Genomic DNA, 21308 nt, shown 5'->3' on the forward strand with positions numbered 1-21308 from the left:
AAGCTGCTTTCTGATTGTACTGTGTGTGAATCAAGAGAGAGATAGAATCAAAACACCTTTAGTTGAGTGATATTCTTCATCTTGTAATTGAACAGAAAGTGTTCTGTTCAATAGTGAGCTAAGTGTGTGTAAACTGTATTTGATTCGAATCATATTATAGTGATTCCTTCCGGTGGTTGTAAGAAGGGGTGACGTAGGAGAGTTTCTCTGAACATCCATAAACAAACTACTGTGTTCTTTTTTTCTGTCATATTTCATCTTGTGCTTCAAACCCAAGTAAATAATTCCGCCTTGAGTCTGTTTCAAGTGTTCACAAGTGTTTGTGTAGAATAGAAATCGAATTAAATATATAACCAGATTTCTTTCAAACCATTTTTCATAAGCCTTCATCCTTAGTCAGACCCCCGTCTTTATCGATAAAGCCGATCCTATCAAAAACACAACACACGATTTATGGATGTTCGGAGATAAAGTTAATACGTCACCCCTTCTTCTTGACCTCGAGAAGGATATTCACTCAGAATATTCAAAATAGTTTACAATACGTCGAATAACTGAGTCTTATTTATTGCTCCTTTTCGACTTCTTGCTTCGCTCACTCTATTGAACATAAACAAATTCTGTCAACTTACAACACTCACTACTCACACAGAATAGATGAACTTGTAATACACGTGAAGTTCTAACACACACTTTGAAATGCTTTACACAAAATATCAACAAAGATGATTTGAGACTTTTGGTCCGGTTCAAAGGTTGGTTCTGTGTTCGTTTGTATTTTTTCTGGTTGTGTTCTGATCTCTTAAATAGTAAATATGACAATGGTCATATTTTTATCTTCAACGGATACTTGTATGGTAGCCCTTTGTTTCTTGAATCTGATTGGTTGATTAGGGAGGTACAGTAGGTACCTTGATAGATTAACATGGCATTTAATGAGTTTAATACTTCCTAAGGAGCAGATCAGCATGTATCTTTGTTAGGATCTAGGTCGCGACTGGAGGACCGGGGTTGGACCGGTCAGCGCGTCTCACTCAAAGGGTGGTGGTTAATCCGGTTAGAGATTAACACCGGAGTTTCAATACTACACAAACTGTCACAAACCCTTGAACTAGGTTCAAGCACGGAAGAGGTTTGTTTCAGGTTGAAGCAGCACACTTATGTGATAGGCAGAACCGGTTTCGGATGATGAATGTTTGAAGATTGATGGGTCGGTTTTTGTAACCTGGTGGTCCGGTTTGAATAGAGTTAAATAGGTTAGAGCGGTGTCGGTCAGTTAGAAAATGGAACCTGCAGAAAGTAAGTAACAAGACAGATTTTATGGATGTTCGGAGATAAAGCTCCTACGTCACCCCTTCCTCTCGAAACCGCGAAAAGGATATTCACTAAGGAATACAAGTACAATCTGATCGAGACTTATTTCCTGCTCGATAACACTCTTACAATTTACACCGAAATTGTAAAATACACACTTCAACTTTAGCACTTAGGCTTTCTCTAGAGATAGAACACACTGTTTTCACTTGTAAATTAAATGCTCGTTATATTGCTTGTGTCTCGCTGTGTGTCCCGCATTTACTCTTTTTCAACTGCTCCTTTTATAGGTGAAATATGCCAACGGTCATATTTCACTTCCTTGAATCTGATTGGCTGAGCAGAGGTTCAGTGATTCAGTGATTTAGTGATTCAGACCCTGCGGTCATCTTTTCAGACCTGGCGGTCAATCTCACAGACTTGGCAGTCTGTTCTTCCGGTGTGTAAGACAAACCTGCTAGGTTTGTCTTTTACTCAATGTGGTGATTGTCTGTTAAACAGTTGTCTGTACTTGGAAGATCTCCTTTCTGACTTATCCCGAAGTAGAAAGATCCTGTAGGACTGTCTTCTGCAGCCTGCAGACTTTCCTCAGACTTGTATGGATATGGAAGTGTTCAGTCTGTTCCTTTGGTATCATTCTCAACAGATACCCGAATTGTCTTCTTGTACTGATCGGTCATTCGACTTAACCGGATGGCTTCCAGTGTGAGTGGTTTAACCGGACAGCTTCCGGTTATTCCTTTTCCTTGTGGCTGATCGGCTGTCTGGTGTTTCCGGTTTTAAGCTTTGGCCGATCCTTTCTTTGTGCGGTGATGATTCAAATGTTCCTGGTTGGTTTTGTAGCTTGACCGGCTAGTCTTCTTAGCCGGTTCATTTGTTTGACCGGTCCGGTTCCTTGTTCCTGCATTAAAGGTTTATTTATATTAAGTTCTGTGAACCGGTCTAATTTTATCTAACAATTTCTCCCTTTTTGATTATTTTATTTAAAATTATCAAAACCATGTAAGTTTGCAAACGTAGGCCGGTTTTTTCTTTGACCGGATTTTTTTGAAACTGACTTGGGAGAATTTTTCGAAAAATTTGGAATAATTTTGAGAAAAATTTTGGAAAAATCTTATCTTTTATCTTATCAATTTCTCCCTTTTTGATTATTTTATTTAAAATTATCAAAACAATGTAGAAATGCAAGTATAGGCCGGTTTCAAAAATAGCTTTATATATATATGAAGGAAAAACCGAAAAGGGAAAATATTATATAAACACCAAAATAAACATAGTTAAAGAAAAGAGAGCTCCTATTCTGAGTCGGAGAAGTTGAAGCCGGCCATCATATCCTTGGTCCGTTTTCTCTTAACCGGTTGCGGTTGACTGGCCGATTCGGAGACTCGTTGTCTTGTAGAACGCTCCACCAGATGTTCTTCATCTTCATCTTCGGTGCGAGTAGCCTGGTCCGGTTGACTTTCAATAACCGTTTCAGTGAGTGATTCCAGCAGCCCGGTTACTTGAGCCTTCTTTGATGGTTTCTTTTTCCGCTTTGCCGGGACCGAAGAGGAAAGGGCCTCCTTTTTCTTCTTGTGAGCTTTTTCAAAGTCGGCCAGTCTTTGTCTTTCATTATTTAACCGCTCTTCATCCTCTCGTTGCTGAGCGGCTACGGACTCTGCAAGTCCCGGATACTTAGCCATTGTCCTTCGTTCTCGCTCGGCTATTTCCTCTACGGTAAGTTGCGGTGGCTCCTTCTCTCTTCTTGCTTCTTCGTCCAGCGCATCCTGGACTTCCTTAGCCGCTCTGGCATTTGCCTCCACAACCGCAATATCCGCATTCACCTTGACCTTGATTATTTCATCTACTTGTGCGGTGAGCGCCTTGAGGTCGGCTTCGAGCTTGTTGTTGCGGTCTTCAAGGCTCGCATTCTTCTTTTCCAGTTCTGAGACCCTGCCAAGTGTCGAGCCGACTAGATCCTCAGTGACCTCTCTTAATCGTTGTTCGGTCTCCCTTTCAAACCGATCGAAGTCATCCTTTATTCCTGAGTTGTCTTCTTCCAAGGCCTCAGTTCGCCGAAGGTAATTGTTGCGCAAAACCGTTTCGTCCCGGTAATCAGCTTCGATTTGTGAGATCCGGTCATCTGCCCTTACGAGATTATTGCTCGTATTGTTGGCGAACCGGAGTGTCAGGCTCACGGTTCTCTTCATTTTCTCCTCTAACGGGTGAACCGTTGAGTCTGCAAACTCTTGAAGAAAGTTCTTGACCCATTCTTTTGTGATGCCCGGTTCAGAGACCCCAGGTTGTTCATTTTGAAGTTGCGCGGTGAGAGGAGTCTTCGTCCTTTCATCGGTTTCGTTTATCACCGGATCCGCCCGAGGAGGAGTTGCACCATGATCGGTCTCAAAAGCTAGAGAGTGTTGTTTTCCTCGCTGTCCGACCGCCGCCTCAAGTCGATCAATTTCTTCTACTAAGTCTCCTTTCGCTGCCTCAATTTTTTCTAACACCAAGAGCTGTAAGTTAGCCTCCGGTGTTCCCTCGACGTACCTTTCCTTAATCTTTCGGATCCGTACGGTTAGCTTCTGTAACCGGGCTCGCGGTCTTATGATGGAGGTTCGGCCCAAGGCTTCGTGAATAGTTTCGGCGTTTATGAGGCTCATGACTGTTTCCTCTATTTCCTTCAGCCTTCGGAAACACTCTTCGTCGGTTAGGCCCGGTAACATGTGTTTGTAAAGTCTGTCGAATCGGTTCTCGTGCCATTCCCCGTATAATTCGCCGACCGCTTCAGCTCGCAGTTCAATGTCCTTCAAGACCCGGCGCGCTATAAAATCGGCCTTCTTCTGGTCGTCCTCCTCCTCCTCCTCTTCATTGCCTTCTTCACCGGCCTCGGTGTTCTCAGGATTTGCGCCCGTACCGGTATTATCGGGACTTGTTCCCGAATGCTCTTCATCATTCGGTCTTTCTTCATCGGTTTTCTCTGAATCGGTTCGTTCAGACGAGGAAGCCGATTCGTCCTCTCTTGTTTGTGATGGCGGTTCCGAGAATACTATCTTCTCCTTGCCCTTGCTTCCTGTCTTTTCTTTCGCCGGGGCCAATTTCTTGGCGGATGTTTTCTTTCGGCCACCTGTGGAACCGGGGGCTCGCTGCTTCCTCTCCAGGAAATGTTTGGATCTTATTAACCTTCCTGATGGGATAATGACACCGCGACCGGTATTGATGTTATGATGGAGCAAGATTTTTCCAAGGGGAATGGCGTATCCCCATGACCGAGTGGTGTCCGGATTCACCATGTCTTTTAAGTTATGGAATATTTCCTTCGCCCAGTTAACTTTCGTACCTTGTATCAGACCGACTAGCATCTCGATCTTGGCCTTTGTGAGGCTGTTGTAATTGCCACCCCTTGCCTGAACCGACTTTGTGAAGATGTCACAGAGCGGTATGTACTCCGGTCGTAGTGTCGCTTTGTTACCGGATACTTTCACCGGTTCTTTCTTGGTTGCTGAGAGAATCTGGCATGCTGCCTCGAACGTTTTTAGTTCTAGATCCAACACTGCATCTTGGCCGACTGTTGGAAGGTGTAGGCTCTCCGCAACCGATTCTTCGGTTAACTCGAATTTAGTACCGCTGACAGTCGCGGTAATTTTGTCGCCAGATAGAGTTGCGGTGTTGAAGAATTCTTCAACCGCTTCTCTATATAGAACATGGGGACCGCCGAGAAAATACTCAAGTCCGGCTTCGGTCACCTTGTTAATAACTTCCTGTGCGGCAGGCGTGCCTTTCTGTCGGATTTCCTCGAAATCCACCTGAGTCATGTGTTTGAACAAAACCGAATTGCGCCCCATCTTAAATGATTGAGAGAGTTTGAAAAGCACGAGAGTAAATAACCGCTGAGAGAATTTAAGAGCTTAGAGAGAGAAAGCTGTTTCGCGTGAGAGTGAAATGAGTGACCAAGAACCCCTTTTATAAGTGCGGTTTGGAAACCCAACCGTCCCATCCACATTTGGCGAAAGTTTTCCCTCCAAGCCGAAAGGGCGGCAAACCGTGGGCGGGAAGCCAAAAGGCGGTAATCGAAGAGGCGCCAAACCGTGGGCGGTAAACCAAGAGGTGGGAAGTTTGAGCGGGAGATTTGGGCGGGAAATTTCCCTCCAAAATTATTGATTTCGACTTTGATGACGTAATCTCTCCATCGAAACCGTTTGATGCTGTGGTTTTCTTAATTTAACCGGAGAGTTATCGAAAGTTAACCGGTTATTTTGAATAAGCAGAATTTTGCAATCTTTTGAGTTTAAGCGGTTTTCTTTGAGACCGGATAGGAGCGCGGTTATTTTGACAATGTTAACCGGTTACTTAGATAGATATTCAAAATATTAAGATGACCCGGTCATTTAAACTGAAATAGAATTGTATTGAAGAGACATTACAGAATAGAAACTGAAAGATGGATCGGTGTGAAAACAGACATACATAGGATGGAAAAATACAGCTTATGTGATAACCACTTTAGAGAACCTTTCTTCCACCGCATCCATGTCAAGGATGTTCGAAGGGGATGCCGGTGTGCCCGGTCCAAACTCTGGCCGGTACTTGAGAATAAGCTTACTGATGTGAGGGGCATAACCGAGACCTTTCTTGGTTAGCACCATGTTTTTCAGGTTCTGAAAAATGACCGTTGACCAATTTATGGTTGTATTGCTAACAATATGGGTCATGATGTTGTATGTGTTCTTAGAGTACCGCTGATTTGGAGATTGACAAATGATAGACCGGGTCACAATCTCAAGAAGGAGTTGAGTGTGGTGAGCGAGACGGGTTTTTAACCCATAGTTTTCCACCGGAACATCGGTTCCAGAGAAGAATAGTGCGTGATAATATGCCTCACTTCCCTCCAGAGTTGGAAAGTCAGAAAACCCTTCTGTGGGCAAGTTGAACATGTTGGCAAATTCGGCTTCATCAAGCCAGAAAGTATGGTCTCTCACCGTAGAGACGATGTAGTTACCTCTGATGCAAGCGCTCCTGAAGAACGTCTTGACATCCTCAATGAGTATGGGACCGGTTTCTTCGAGAAAGGTTCGAAGGCCGGTGTCAATGAGAGATTCAAACATGATCTCCTTTCCATGATCTTCGTCCCAATGTTCCATGCATGAGTCGAAGTTGATGCTCAAGAAGTTTCCTAGAGTTCTGCTCGGCATGATTCTAAACTTTGATAGTAGATAGAGAGGGAGTTTAAGATTTGAGGTGTGTTAATTTGATTAGGAAAGCTCTCTTTATATAGAACCGGTTTTGGAGGGAAAGTGTTAGCATTGAATGTCAGTTTTGTCTCATTGGAGAAGAGAATCTTTATGTTTCCAAGGTTCATTGGGAATAGGCTGATTGCGGAGCCCGAGGTAGGTGTTAGTTGAAAAGTAACCAAGTTAGTTGGATATTGATTACTTATGTTAGTTGGGAGTTACCTCATCAATTAAAGATTACGTTTCCATTAAAGAGTGATGCACCAATACACTAGAGAGTAGCCAAAGGAAACCGATGAAAACATTAGATAAAATCAAAGAAGAACATAGAGAAAACCGAAGAGAACGTAAATAAAGCCGAAGAAAACATGGATAAAGCCGAATCGATCATAGGTAGGTTGAGTAAAGATACACCCGGTACGTGAAGCAAAATGACCGGGTGCAGGAAGGAGTAACTTAGTGTTCGTGGGAGTTGACGACACCGTTAGGGTTGTTGCGGCGGTTCCTTCTCCTCCAAGCCCTTTCGAACCGCTCATAGAAAGAGTCGGTTATCTCTTTGGTCAGCACTTGAGCCTGGTTTAGACCTTCGCCCGGACAGGTCGGTACCCCAAGTTCAACTAGTAGGCAGCTTAGTTGGGGAACGAAGCCGACTGTTCGCACGCCAATCATCAAGATTAAGACGTCGAACAGTACCCTTGACCAATTCACTGGTGTACCGGTGGTGATGGCAACCATCATATTGAAAGTCACTGTACAGTAGGTATTCGTCACATCTCTCCCTAAGATGCTTCTACCTATCACATCGTTGAGGAGCTGATATTCAGCTCTCAATAGTGATTTAGTACCATGATCATCGAACGGTAGGTTGGACCGTGCAAAGGTTAGGAAAATCTCGGCCTTGAGATTGGCCGGAACATTCAGATCTGTTAACCCTTGCTTCGGTAGGCTGAAGCACCTAGCGAAGTCATTCTTGGTAAGTCAAAGACTATACCTCCCACTTTCGATTTGATGTGGGTATCGAAGTGGGGAGTTCCCCTGAACACCCTAGCATTATACAGGAATTCCAGGACTGATTCAGAGTATATAGTCTGCTTGTCATCCAGGAAGTACCGAAGACCAGTATCTTCCAGGGATTTGATTACTTTGTAGACATCATAATGCTCGGTGCTTAAGGCAGATTGGAAATCAACTTGAAAAATATTAGGAAACTGAGACATTTTTGCCTTAGTGAGAGAGTGATCTTTTGTCTTGTGAGTGTTTGGGTTAATGTTTGCTTCACTTAAATACTAGTTGGGGGAGTATCCTATTGTCCAGGTATTACAGGAGATGATATCTATTAACTGCAGGATAAAAGGTATTGCATGAAATAGGCATGTTTGTAGTCTAGGGTGTTGGTCATAGACCTGGACTATGAAAGATATCAGATCTTCACGTCTTTTTAGGTGCGACCATTTTATTTTGAAAATGCAATGTTTCAGAACAGATATCTTTAAACACTTATAGTTATTCCACTTTTGTTTGAATTTCAAATAATCTAAGATAACCTATTTCCGAACCGGTCAGCTATCAGTTGTTCATCCCGATGCGGTTATTTGGTGTATGCACCAAGTAGCCGGTCGGTTTACTCTATCTGATAAGCTGGGCGGTTCTTCCATAGGTACCTTGAAAATTTGAAGTCCAACAGTTTAGGAGGAACTACCGGTTTTGTCTGTCCGAACCAGTTTCCCTTTTTAAGCATCCTTAGGAAGGATCTGACTAATGTCGGTTAAACCGAGAGTAAGTCTGAATTGAGAGAACTTAGCTTCCTGTAGAGGCTTGGTGAAGATATCGGCTACTTGTTGATCAGTCGATACGTATTCTAGCCGGATATGCTTCAGCATGACATGTTCCCGGATGAAGTGGTGCCTTATGTCAATGTGCTTAGTTCTGGAGTGGAGAACCGGATTGTAGGTGATTGCTATGACACTTGTGTTGTCACAGAAGATCGGAGACTCTTCGGCTATGACACTAAAATCCGTCAGTTGTTGTTGGATCCAAAGGAGTTGTGAACAACAACTTCCGGCCGCCAGGTATTCAGCCTCTGCAGTTGATGTGGCCACCGATGTTTGTTTCTTGCTATGCCATGAAACAAGCCGGTCACCTAGGAACTAACATGTTCCGCTGGTGCTTTTTCTGTCAATCTTACAACCTGCATAGTCTGCATCTGAATAACTCGTTAGGTTAAAGGATGAGTCCTTTGGATACCACAGGCCGACATCAGGTGTTCCCTTTAGGTACTTCAATATTCTCTTTGCGGCTGTGTAGTGGGATTGTTTTGGATTTGCTTGGAATCTCCCACACACACCGACTGCAAATAGAATATCTGGTCTACTCGCTGTTAGGTATAGGAGAGAACCGATGATGCCCCGGTAAGCGATCTGGTCTACCGATTGACCCTCATCATCCTTGTCCAATTTAACCGATGAGCTCATTGGAGTAGCCGCTGAGGAGCATGTGTCCATTCCAAACTTCTTTAGAAGCTCCTTGGTGTACTTAGGTTGGCTTATGAACGTTCCTTCTTCGAGTTGTTTAACCTGAAGACCTAGGAAGAAACTTAATTCTCCCATCATACTCATTTCAAATTTGTTAGTCATCAGGGTTGAAAATTTATCACACAATTTAGGATCGGTTGAACCGAAAATGATATCATCTACATAGATTTGAACAAGTAGGATATGTTCCTTCTTTTCAAATTTAAACAACGTTTTATCCACCGAACCGATGGTGAAGTCATGTTGTAACAGAAATGCGGTTAGTGTATCATACCAGGCTCTAGGTGCTTGCTTTAGACCGTATAAAGCTTTGTTTAATCGGTATACATGGTTTGGAAACTCCGCACTTTTGAAACCGGGTGGTTGTTCAACATACACTTCTTCACGTAGGTCACCGTTCAAAAATGCACTTTTAACATCCATTTGGAAAACCTTAAAGTTTTTGAATGCAGCAAAGGCTAGAAAAATCCTAATAGCTTCAATCCTAGCTACAGTGGCGAATGATTCTTCAAAATCAATGCCTTCTTCCTGTTTGTAATCTTGTGCCACTAATCTGGCTTTGTTCCTCGTGACCAAACCGTCCTCATTGAGTTTGTTTCTAAATACCCATCTTGTTCCTATGACCGGTTGATCTTTCGGTCTAAGGACTAGGTACCATACTTTGTTACTCTCAAACTGGTTTAGCTCTTCTTGCATTCCCAAAATCCAATCCGGATCTGACAATGCTTCATCTATTCTTTTCGGCTCAATCTGGGATATGAAAGCGGAATTAAAGTATTCCTCCAGAAGTTGACGCCTAGTTCGAACAGGTTCTGAAGGGTCACCTATAATTTGCTTAGGAGGATGTTTAGTGTTCTTTTTGAAATTCGGTTCATGGATGTCTACCAAATCACCGTTCACTTGATCAAAGCTAGACATGTCGGTAGGCTGAACAGGATTGTCAGACCGACCGACTTCCTCGGATTGGACCGAAGTGTCAGCTTCCTGTTGTGGAACAGCTTGATCAGGATGGGTTTCAATATTACCCATTTGGTCATGGACAAACCGCCTGAAAACCGGAGTTTCATCTTCACTATCAGAATGGATATTGTTGTTTTCCAATCTGTTGTGTAGATCAAAGCATGATGCAGTATTACTTTCAACCGATTCATCAAAAACCACGTGAAGTGATTCCTCCATGGTTAAAGTTCTATTGTTGTACACTCTATATGCCTTACTCACTGCTGAGTAACCTAACATGATCTCAGTGTCGATTTTTGCATCAAAAGCAGAGAGATATGTTTTACCATTTATATGAATGTAGCATTTACAACCGAAAATCTTGAGGTATTTAAGAATAGGAACCCTGTTAAAATAAACTTCATACGGTGTTTTGTTATGAAACTTGTTAATTAAAGACCGGTTTTGTGTATAACCTGCAGTGTTGATAGCCTCAGCCCAAAATTTCTGAGCAATGCCCGAATCGGCTATCATGGACCGTGCGGCTTCCTTGAGAGTCCGGTTTCTTCTCTCGGCCAGGCCATTTTGTTGAGGAGTCCTAGCACTAGACAACTCGTGTCTAATGCCAGATTCATCAAGAAATGCGGTTAAAGTGCTATTGGTAAATTCGGTACCTCGATCACTTCTAATGCTATTAATGCGAGTTGATTTTTCATTTTGCAAACGTTTAAAAAGTGTGATCAGGTTTGATGCGCTTTCACGTTTAGATGGTAAAAATATTACCCATGTAAACCTAGAGTAATCATCAATAACTACCATGGTGTAAAGCATACCTCCTAGGCTAACGACCTGAATCAGTCCAAATAAATCCATGTGAAGGAGATATAAGCATCGGCTAGATTGGATATTTCCTTTACTCTTAAAGGTTGACTTAGTCTGTTTACCCATTTGACATGCTGAGCAAACCTTATCCTTGTTAAATACTATGTCAGGAATACCTTCAACTAGCTTTTTACCGCGAATGTAGTTTAAGGTTTTCATGTTTAGATGGTTTAGTCTCTTATGCCACAGCCAGGTTTGATCAGTCTTAGCTATCATGCATATAGGGTGTTCTACCTTAGTTTTCTAGTCTACCTTGTAAATATTACCTAACCTATTTCCGGTTAGCAGTATAATACCTTGAGAATTCTTAACTAAGCATGCATGTTTAAGAAATTCTACTGTGTATCCAACATCACACATCTGACTAATGCTTAGCAAGTTAAAACGCAGGTTTTCAACTAAAAGTACGTTATCAATAGTTAAGTTACCATGGACAATCTTACCCTTGCCCACAGTTCTACCTTTTGAGTTGTCACCGAAGGTGATTAGAGCACCAGTTTCTATTCTGATGTCGGTTAGCAGGTTGTTGTTCCCAGTCATATGCCTGGAGCAACCGCTATCCAAGTACCATTCAGAATTTCCTAGCCGTTTCATCATATCCTGCAAAATGTACATATTTACAACTATTTGGTACCCACATTCACTTGGGTCCACATGCGATTAGTCCCTTGGGTATCCAAACCTTGACAAACCGGACGGCCTTCTTTGCTAAGGTTTTAACCGTCCTTTTGGCACTCGGTTTTGGGTATCTCGGTTTTTCTACGAAAGTCTTAAATGAGGGTGATCTTTGGTTTGACCTATGCGGTTGAGGATTGGCTTTCCTATTTTTGAGAAGGTCGGCTTTTCTTTTCTTAGGGTCAAGCCACTTCTCAGAGTCGGTTGGACCAACATAGTTGTATTTTAGTTTTTCTTCCGTATAGTATGCGGTCAACTCTTCTTCAGCGGTCAAGGAGCTTTTGATGAATCTTATAAGAGGGAGGTTACTCCTTGTAAACCTTACTTTCTCTACGGGTTTTTGGTCTTTGGAGCTATCCTTTGTGTATCCTAAGCCGAACATGCAAAAGGGATGTCTGTAATGACTACACATTTTCTTTACCATATCACTAGATCTCTTATATGCAGCAATCTTATATTGGAGTCGAGCATTTTCTTCTTTGGTTAGTTCTCTAGCTGATTCACTAGACTGTTCGGTACTAAGTGGTGGTTCAGGTTCTGACTCGGTTTCTAAGGTAGATGTTTCCTCAGGTTTTATGATTTCCGGTTCGGTTATAACGGGTACTTCTGGTTCTGTCGGAATGGGTACTATAGGATCGGTTCTAATGTTGAGTTGCTTAGGTAACATGGCTAGTAGGTTCTTATACTCTTCTACCATGTCATTCAATGCATTATATAGCTCATCTTTAGTAAATTCTTCACAAGGAGAGTCAAATACCTGTTCCTCGTTTGCCATGAGACATGTGAGTTCTTCATCACTGTCATTGTGAGCCCATAGACTTCCTCCATCATCGGCTATCAGTGCTTTCTGAACCTCGCTTCCTTCACCGGTTTGTTGATAGTTGTTTCGGTTATATTGGTTATCCGGTTTCCGGTTATCCCTCCTCGGTTTTCTGCATTCCCACTTAAAATGTCCCAAACAGTTACAGTTATAACACCTTACATTCGATTTATCGCCATAGTTGTAGTTTGTCGGTTGGCTTCTTTTCATGAACCTCCCAAACTTCTGTGCAAGCATAGCCATGGCATCCTCAGTGAACTGTTCGGCGGTTCTGATCGGTGCAGGTGCAGGAGCAACCGGTTCTGTGGATGTAATCAGTGCTCTGGTTGATGTTGAGGCCGAGACTTCTTCTTCAGTTCTAGATCTCATTTCAAACTCATATGCCTTAAGATCTTCGAATACATCATGCAGCTTCATCTTGTTTAGGCAGTTTGATTCCCTCATCACCATTGTCTTTATGTTCCATGCACTTGGAAGAGATCTTAGTGCTTTCATGATAACCTCCTTGTTGTCATACCTCTTACCAAGAGTTGCTAGCTCATCTAACACACCAGTGAACCGGTCACTGTACTCTTTCATCGTTTCTCCCGGTTTCATCTTGATGCTTTCAAACTTTTGAGTAGCTACCATTATCTTGTTTTCCTTTGTTCTTTCATTTCCCTCAAAGATCTGAATAACCGTGTCCCATGTCTCCTTTGCGGTCTTGTAGTCTCTGATCTTGTAGTATGTGTTTCTGTCCACACTGTTGGAGATCCGGTTTCTAGCATGGTTATCCAGGTTATTTCTTCTCATGTCTTCAGCTGTCCATTCCTTTCTGTCCTTATCAATGATTATCGGTCCTTCGGCCAGAATGGACTCCATCTCATCATCCAAGGTAATTAAGTGTAGGTGCATGCGTGCCTTCCAGTTGGCAAAGTCATCACCTTCTAGCATTGGAGGCCTATCGAAAGACATGCTTGCTTGAGTATTGAAACTAACTGCTCTGATACCAATTGTTAGGATCTAGGTCGCGGCTGGAGGTTCAAGCGCGGAAGAGGTTTGTTTCAGGTTGAAGCAGCACACTTATGTGATAGGCAGAACCGGTTTCGGATGATGAATGTTTGAAGATTGATGGGTCGGTTTTTGTAATATGGTGGTCCGGTTTGAATAGAGTTAAATAGGTTAGAGCGGTGTCGGTCAGTTAGAAAATGGAACCTGCAGAAAGTAAGTAACAAGACAGATTTTATGGATATTCGGAGATAAAGCTCCTACGTCACCCCTTCCTCTCGAAACCGCGAGAATGATATTCACTAAGGAATACAATTACAATCCGATCGAGACTTATTTCCTGCTCGATAACACTCTTACAATTTACACCGAAATTGTAAAATACACACTTCAACTTTAGCACTTAGGCTTTCTCTAGAGATAGAACACACTGTTTTCACATGTAAATTAAATGCTCGTTATATTGCTTGTGTCTCATTGTGTGTCCCGCATTTACTCTTCTTCAACTGCTCCTTTTATAGGTGAAATATGCCAACGGTCATATTTCACTTCCTTGAATCTGATTGGCTGAGCAGAGGTTCAGTGATTCAATGATTCAGTGATTCAGACCCTGCGGTCATCTTTTCAGACCTGGCGGTCAATCTCACAAACTTGGCAGTCTGTTCTTCCGGTGTGTAAGACAAACCTGCTAGGTTTGTCTTTTACTCAATGTGGTGACTGTCTGTTAAACAGTTGTCTGTACTTGGAAGATCTCCTTTCTGACTTATCCCGAAGTGGAAAGATCCTGTAGGACTGTCTTCTGCAGCCTGCAGACTTTCCTCAGACTTGTATGGATATGGAAGTGTTCAGTCTGTTCCTTTGGTATCATTCTCAACAGATACCCGAATTGTCTTCTTGTACTGATCGGTCATTCGACTTAACCGGATGGCTTCCGGTGTGAGTGGTTTAACCGGACAACTTCCGGTTATTCCTTTTCCTTGTGGCTGATCGGCTGTCTGGTGTTTCCGGTTTTAAGTTTTGGCCGATCCTTTCTTTGTGCGGTGATGTTCCAAATGTTCCTGGTCGGTTTTGTAGCTTGACCGGCTAGTCTTCTTAGCCGGCTCATTTGTTTGACCGGTCCGGTTCCTTGTTCCTGCATGGAAGGTTTATTTATATTAAATTCTGTGAACCGGTCTAATTTTATCTAACAATCTTTGTCTTCTACTGATTTGATTATCTAGAGTAATGTGACAAATATCTGCCCTAAGTAGACTATTGTTAGACTTATACCAAAATAGGTATCTGAATATTTTGACAGTCTTCTGCTTCCCAAAAGATATTATCAGACTTGTATTAAAATGACAATAATACAGTCTGTACATTTGAAGTCTTTCTTCTGTATTTTCCGAAAGTGTCCTGTATTGCACTAAAATGGAAACTATCAGCCGCTCTCAATATAAATTTGTCTTAGCATTAAGTTAGTTCTGTCTCTTGGATCTGATTGGTCAAACTACTGATTATTTTACAGATTGTCTTGTTTAATAGCTTAAGGTTGTATCAAGTAGTTTATCGGAAAAACCACCGGTTACGCCGTCTTTTTAATATCGGTCAACCGGTCATACTACCGAAGTATAGAAATCGATTTCTCTTTATATGGAGGGAGACTGATTTCTCTTCCTGAGACATAATCGATGAGTTCACCGATCATGAAGCTGAGCGGTAAAACTGTTTTTCACTGTTGAGTCGATCCTCTACTGGTTCCGTTTCTTGTAAAGATAGCCAAATATAAAGTTTATTTAGATGATCCTAGTTTGCGCCGATTTTTTAGTATCGGTCAACTATGTTAAGCGGTAAAACCGATTTGTAGATATAAAGGAGTAAGTTGTCGGTTTCGGTTTTTCCGATTCCTGTATTTCCGAGCTTCTTTGGTCTTTCCGGATTTCTTTTATCCTGCACATACGGTGGATTTAGTTAAGTTCTTTAAATAGTTAATTACTTACTAATTAACTATCTATTTTATCTAACAAAGATCATTTCTCGACACTAGTTCATCTTATGGCTTGCCTTCTGGGAAAGACTCAGCACTCGTAACCGTATCATCAAGTATATGAGCATCCCGGACGTGAGTTGTCCTCTATGCAATGGAAGTGAAGAAACCATTGATCACCTATTTAGGAGCTGCAATATAGCATTGGAAATTTGGGACATATTTTCTAAAAGTCTGGAGCTGATCAGTTTTCCGAATGAATGGAAAAAAATCAAAAAAGCAGCACTACTCAAAGGCAAAGGAAACAGATTCGCAACAAACATATTCAAGTGCGGCTTTGGAGCAGTAGTTTACAACATTTTCAGGAACGTAATGCGAGAGTCTATGGTAGAACCCGCAGAAGTGTTGAAAAATTATGGAGAGACATAGTCTCAGATTGTGGCGCACTTGCGGGAACGTGGAGAAAAGTTCCAAGTACGGAGCAGAATTGGAATATCTGCAGGAATTGGAATTTACCGTTTACTAAAATCATTAGAAACGAAAACATTGTAATCAGATAGTTTAGTTCCGTTTTTGTTTTTATTCAGAATGATACGACTTTAAAATCATTCTAGGTTTGTTTAGAATAATCTTTTAAACTCGTAGGTTTTTTTTCGTTTTTGGAAATTTTTAATGAAATAACGTTAAATCGTTTAAAAAAAGCTTTCTAAGCTTTACTAACTACCCCAAATTTTCCAATGAAGCAAGCTCGTCGCCAATCGTGAATTCTTCTACATCAACTCCCACATACTCCACTCTTTCTCTCTTAAAAGACTCAAGATTCGGTTGATCTTCATGCAGGATTTTGTTAGGGTAGTCTTCAAATGATCTTCATACAGCTTGTTGTTGATCGTTGGGCTCATCAGGGAAGAAAACACATGATGAAAAAGATCATTCCATGTAGGCTGGTTGGTTGGATCGGGCGCTCGTGTGTCCGGTTTGTTCTTCTTAGGGTAGCCGGGTCAACTAGATCGTTGACCAAACCTTTAGCCTCAACACCTAGATCAAACCTTTAGCCTAGACCACGAACCACGATCTAACCATTGAACCCTGACCGAACCTAGACTCATCCTTTGAACCTTTCTCCTGAACCCGTGTTTGGACCTTGCCATTTATGCCTGACTGAGCAACGATGAGCGGTCCACTGCCGCTCGCGGTTGTATGATGGTTGCCGACGACAGTCGTCAGCAACTCTTTTTGGCAATATATATTATTTATTTTATTTCGATGTAATGAGCCAAAATAAATATTTTCATAAATCAAAATTTGTAGATTCAGATTATTTAAAAATTATAAATTAAGTAGTAAAAGATGAGTTTCCACATCTAAAAAAATATTAAAAGTTTGAACTATTGTAAAAGACTCATTGAACTACTAGAGTATTTTCTTAAAATGTATTCAATATTGGAAGAAGTTAATTAAATCTCATAGACTAATTGAGACTTTATGTTAACTTGTAAAACCACAAAAACTTAAACCAATAAAAAGATAAATCCAGAAAGCTGATAAATTAATTAACCTCTAACATCTTGTTGAGTTTATAAGGATAAATTAGAAAACATGAGAGCAATATAAATTGCTAAGCAAAATTCATGCTCCTAATTTTATCACATACCCATACATGCATCTATCATGCATTTGGTCTCACTCACTCTCATCACATTATTCATTCCACATTGTAAAAGAACCCGCATTTGACCCTTGAACTGAGTCTCCGCCCGTCCAACCACCATAACCATTTGTAGCAGAAGACATGTCATAGTCAACCTTAACCAATGCTAACTCCTGCTCATGTCCCGGGTTTGTTCCAGAAGACCCAGATCCAGATCCAATCCCAAGTTCAGTAAGGCCCATATACCCGGTCGTATTAATGTAACTCCCACCAGAACTAATAGTGTTATCTATTATTGCCGACGAAGATGTGGGACCCACGTTCATGAGACCATGCATGCCTTGGAAGTAGCCGTTATAAATAGGTGATCCATATGGAGATTGTTGGTGGAGTTGGAGTTGAGTTTGAAGGTAATTTTGGTAATGTGATTCTTGAGAGGATGAATATTGATTGGATAATTCTTGGTGGTTTTGTAGGGTTAGTAGAGTTTGGGCTTGTTCAAAGGAGGTGGAAGGGTGAATGTTAAGTGGGTAGGCTTGAAGTGGACTCGAGCCCGTGTAGTTGTTATAACTTGTTTGGCTCAACATCTCCTCACGCCTACGTGAAGTTTCGATGGCTTGGACCTCTTTTAACCGCTTGGCTGCGCCACCACCTATGGGAAGTGAGTTGCTCTCGAGGATTGCCTTCACATCATATCGGTTCATCTCAAAGTTTGTCACAGCATTTAGGCCGCGGAATTTTATTGCAGCTATGTCATATGCTTCGGCTGCTTCCTCTTCCGTACCTAACACCATAAATTATTTGATGTTTTTAATAGTAAATTAAGCAATTAAATAGAAAGTTAGTTAATTTGCTGATTAACTTATTATTAATTATTTACCGAAAGTGCCTAGATAGAGATCTTTGTTTCCAGCCACTCTGCCGATTCTTGCTTGCCATCTTCCATGCTGATGGTGCCTTTAAAATTGTAATACATTAATTTGTTAATTCTCGATCAATTTATTTGAAAACACTTTATTTCAAAAATCTGATTAGTATTGTAACTAGATCTAACTCCCAAACCAAACTGCAAAATAAATGTTAAAATACCTTGTAACTCCACGATACATCGAAGCTCCTCTTGAGAATCCACTGCTCTTCCTGAAATTGATTGATTGACAAATCAAGAAAACAATAGATATGTATTGTTGATAGATTGGACTTAACATTAAGAGGATGTATATCGATCTCATTTCAATCGCGAGTATAGATGTGTACCGAGTTTAGATTGATGAAATTTTGACAAAGAACAAATATAATTCTTTTTAAGCTAATCTAATTACAAATATGCCTTAATTAATTACCTTCTAATTGAAGCCACAAATTCTTGTCTGGTCATGTTTTTCATATCCTCGACTTCCTTCTCATAGTTACTAATCTGATGACACAAAGAAATATGCAAATTATAATTGTTTTCTACAAGTATTCGAGTGATTTCAGGCAAGTTTAGGTAAACTTTTTTATCTGATTTACAAAGAAAAACATACCGGGAAATTAGTAGTTGTTGATGTCCCCCAGTACTTTAGTGCAGCAAGATCATATGACCTGGCAGCTTTGTCCTCTTTGTCATACCCACCTGCCAAAATAAAAGTAACAAAATTAAATTCCATATATATATATATAATGATAGGAGCATAAAGTTTATATTGATTAACTAATAAAGAATAAAATGTTTACTCACCCAAATATACTGCAAAAGATTAGCCATCAAATATTATGTCAAAATCCAAAAAAAAAAAAAAAAACAAATTAGTTATCATTGCAAAAATCCTCATTATAAGTAAATTAAACTTTGGAAAATAATATATACAAACCTTGACGACCTTTCCTCGATTGTCCTTCTCTTCTACAACTATTATCCCATAGATGAGCTTCGTACCTTCCTGTCCACCTATGTCTGAAAAACAAGCAGCGTAACAAATTCAAATTCAATAATAAGGGGCTTTCTAATTACAAAATAATTTCAATATAAATTCATAGAAGATTTGAAGGGGAAAATATTAATGACCTAGTAACTCCTCGATAAATTGATGTTCTTTGTCCGAAAGTATCCAAAGTCCTTTTCGGAGTAGCATCACTAACAATGGCATTATTAGCACTACTAGTGTTATCAGTACTAGCGCCATTCTCGCTTGTTGACGAGTCCTTGCCACTCCCCATGGACAATGTCAATGACTGCAAATTGCTTGCATTTTCTTGAAGATCGTAAGTGGCATTTCTATTTGCAGCTCCTAAGGAACTCTCATGAACGGGCATCAAGATGTTACTTTGGAAAAGATAACCCACATCAGGATTGGCATGTATTTCATTGTAGATCACTAAATTTGTGGAATGATCATTGTCGGACTTGTTGTTAACGCCTAGAAAATCAGCCACCTTTGGTATTTCGTCCCCGCCGTATGATGGGATCATATTCCAATCTTCATCAAGGAAGACTCCAAATAAGGATAGCATTTATAAAAAAATAATATGTATTGGTGTCATTCTAATATAATTAGTTTACTTCAATATTAATAGCCATATATGCGTACCTTGATTTTGGAAAGGATTATCAGCAGGTTGGTTGACTAACCCTAGGGAGAAATCATGATGAGGCTGTGAAGAATTGAGGTTTTGTTGGAGAGATGAGTTAGATGGAGAGAGTGGAAATGGAAGCCAGTTGTTGGAATTCATGTTGATCTATCTCCTTCAAATTAATTAATGGGACAAGCATGAATCTATTTATATATATATATATGATGAAGAATTCTCCTTCTCTCTCTATCTCCAAAAATGCTACAACGGGGGAAGAAAGATATTAAAAGTTAAAAAAAAATGTGAAGAGAAACAAGATTGGCTATTTAAATCTCTCACTATCTCTTTCTAGGGTTCCTAAATGATCCTCCCCTCTACAAATTCCCAATACCCAATAAAAATGTCCATAAATCAGGCTCATATTATTTTTATTATCACTCCAAAATTAAGAATGCTGTTTCCCAAGTTCTCTTTTGTCTATCAATAATATAATATATATATATATATATTTAAAAGTTTATATGTATTTTTTCAATTAAGATGTTGCCAAGAGTGGTGTATCATGGAAGCCATTAAAATAACAATATTTGAGATAATTGGATTCATGATAGAAATCCTTGCATTTTTAAGAACAATGACAAGTAAATAAAGTTTAGTGCACTACTTAGGATTCTTTAGGGATGAGACAACTCATAATAAAAAATTGGGTTAATTTATTGCTGAAACCATAATCTTTACATATATAATGATGCTTCATTTTAAAAGTGTTCGGATTGTCGGTCGAGAGTTATGGTTAATTTGGATATATATGTGAGAGTAAATGGATACTTGGGTCGGATTCTGGATTGACTCGCTCATAAATTTAAAACGGTTAAAAATAAAATAAAAAATGATATAAGTGTTTCGAACTCGCAACCTAACATAAGTACAATTTTTTAACCAATTAGGCTAATAACATTTTAAAATTTTAATTCAATAACAAATTTGATGAACGCGGAACGTTGTAAAAATATATTTTTATCTCCGAGTGCATCACACGGGGATCTTCCTAGTTGTAGGATAATAAATCTACTATTTGTTTGTTAAATAAAAATTGTAATTCTTTAAATATATAAAATAATATACTCATCTATCATTAAACACTAAATTATTTGAAAATAATTATCATCATATGTCTTTTACATTATATTTCATCCAAATGGTGCAACACAACCTTTAGAAAAATATCTTTAATGTCTCAATTTTTTTTTATTGAAATTGAATAGCCTTCAATTCTAGGAGTTAAACAAATAAAAAGACTTTTGTTGTTTTGATTCTCTCTTGAAATTTTAAACTTCAGTCTTATGTTGCTTCTACTTTAAATTTATAACTCAGATCTTCAATATGAGAAGCTAATCAGTTTTGTTATTGTTTCTTCTTTGAATTTTAAAAAGAGACTTAGGTCTTGCTTAATTTGTCAATAAATTAAAAGATTACCATAGTCATCAAAGTTTAATAAAATAAAATTGCACTTCCTTGAGTTACCTTTTTTTTATCATATATTAAAAAGCAACAACATCAATTAATTAAATTTTAGTGGTGCTGCTACAATATAATCTTGTAGAAATAGTCACACCACTCCTAGTTAAATAAAAATAAACCAATGCAAAATTTTTAACCAATAACAAATAATAATTGATTTGTGAGAGTGTTTTCGAATTCAACTATAATATAAGTTAAAGAATTTAGTATAGATGACACTAAAAAATTAAGATTAGACCATAAAAACGTGCATAAGAGAGAA

At 39.8% G+C, this 21308-nt stretch overlaps 1 protein-coding gene across 1 annotated transcript; it reads right to left on the reverse strand.

The window, feature by feature from the left end:
- Nucleotides 1-17022: 17022 nt before the first annotated feature.
- On the reverse strand, nucleotides 17023-19717 carry LOC124912504 (AP2-like ethylene-responsive transcription factor PLT2). The gene is made up of 9 exons (XM_047453140.1): nucleotides 19543-19717; nucleotides 19020-19431; nucleotides 18826-18908; nucleotides 18693-18701; nucleotides 18499-18587; nucleotides 18316-18389; nucleotides 18062-18112; nucleotides 17853-17929; nucleotides 17023-17756 (listed from the first exon to the last, which is right to left on the reverse strand). The coding sequence occupies exons 1-9, from the start codon at nucleotides 19682-19684 to the stop codon at nucleotides 17023-17025; spliced, it is 1671 nt and encodes a 556-aa protein (XP_047309096.1). The 5' UTR covers nucleotides 19685-19717.
- Between the last annotated feature and the right edge of the window lie 1591 nt (nucleotides 19718-21308).

The sequence above is a fragment of the Impatiens glandulifera genome, chromosome 8 (genome assembly GCF_907164915.1).
Source record: "Impatiens glandulifera chromosome 8, dImpGla2.1, whole genome shotgun sequence".
In the NCBI taxonomy this organism is placed as follows: Eukaryota; Viridiplantae; Streptophyta; class Magnoliopsida; order Ericales; family Balsaminaceae; genus Impatiens; species Impatiens glandulifera.

Coding starts and splice junctions, on each gene's coding strand:
- LOC124912504 (XM_047453140.1), bottom strand. CDS start 19,684: ATGAATTCCAACAACTGGCTTCCATTTCCACTCTCTCCATCTAACTCA. Junction 18,390..18,498: donor CAACAACTACTAATTTCCCG/GTATGTTTTTCT, acceptor TTGTGTCATCAG/ATTAGTAACTATGAGAAGGA. Junction 18,113..18,315: donor TTTGTGGCTTCAATTAGAAG/GTAATTAATTAA, acceptor AATCAATTTCAG/GAAGAGCAGTGGATTCTCAA.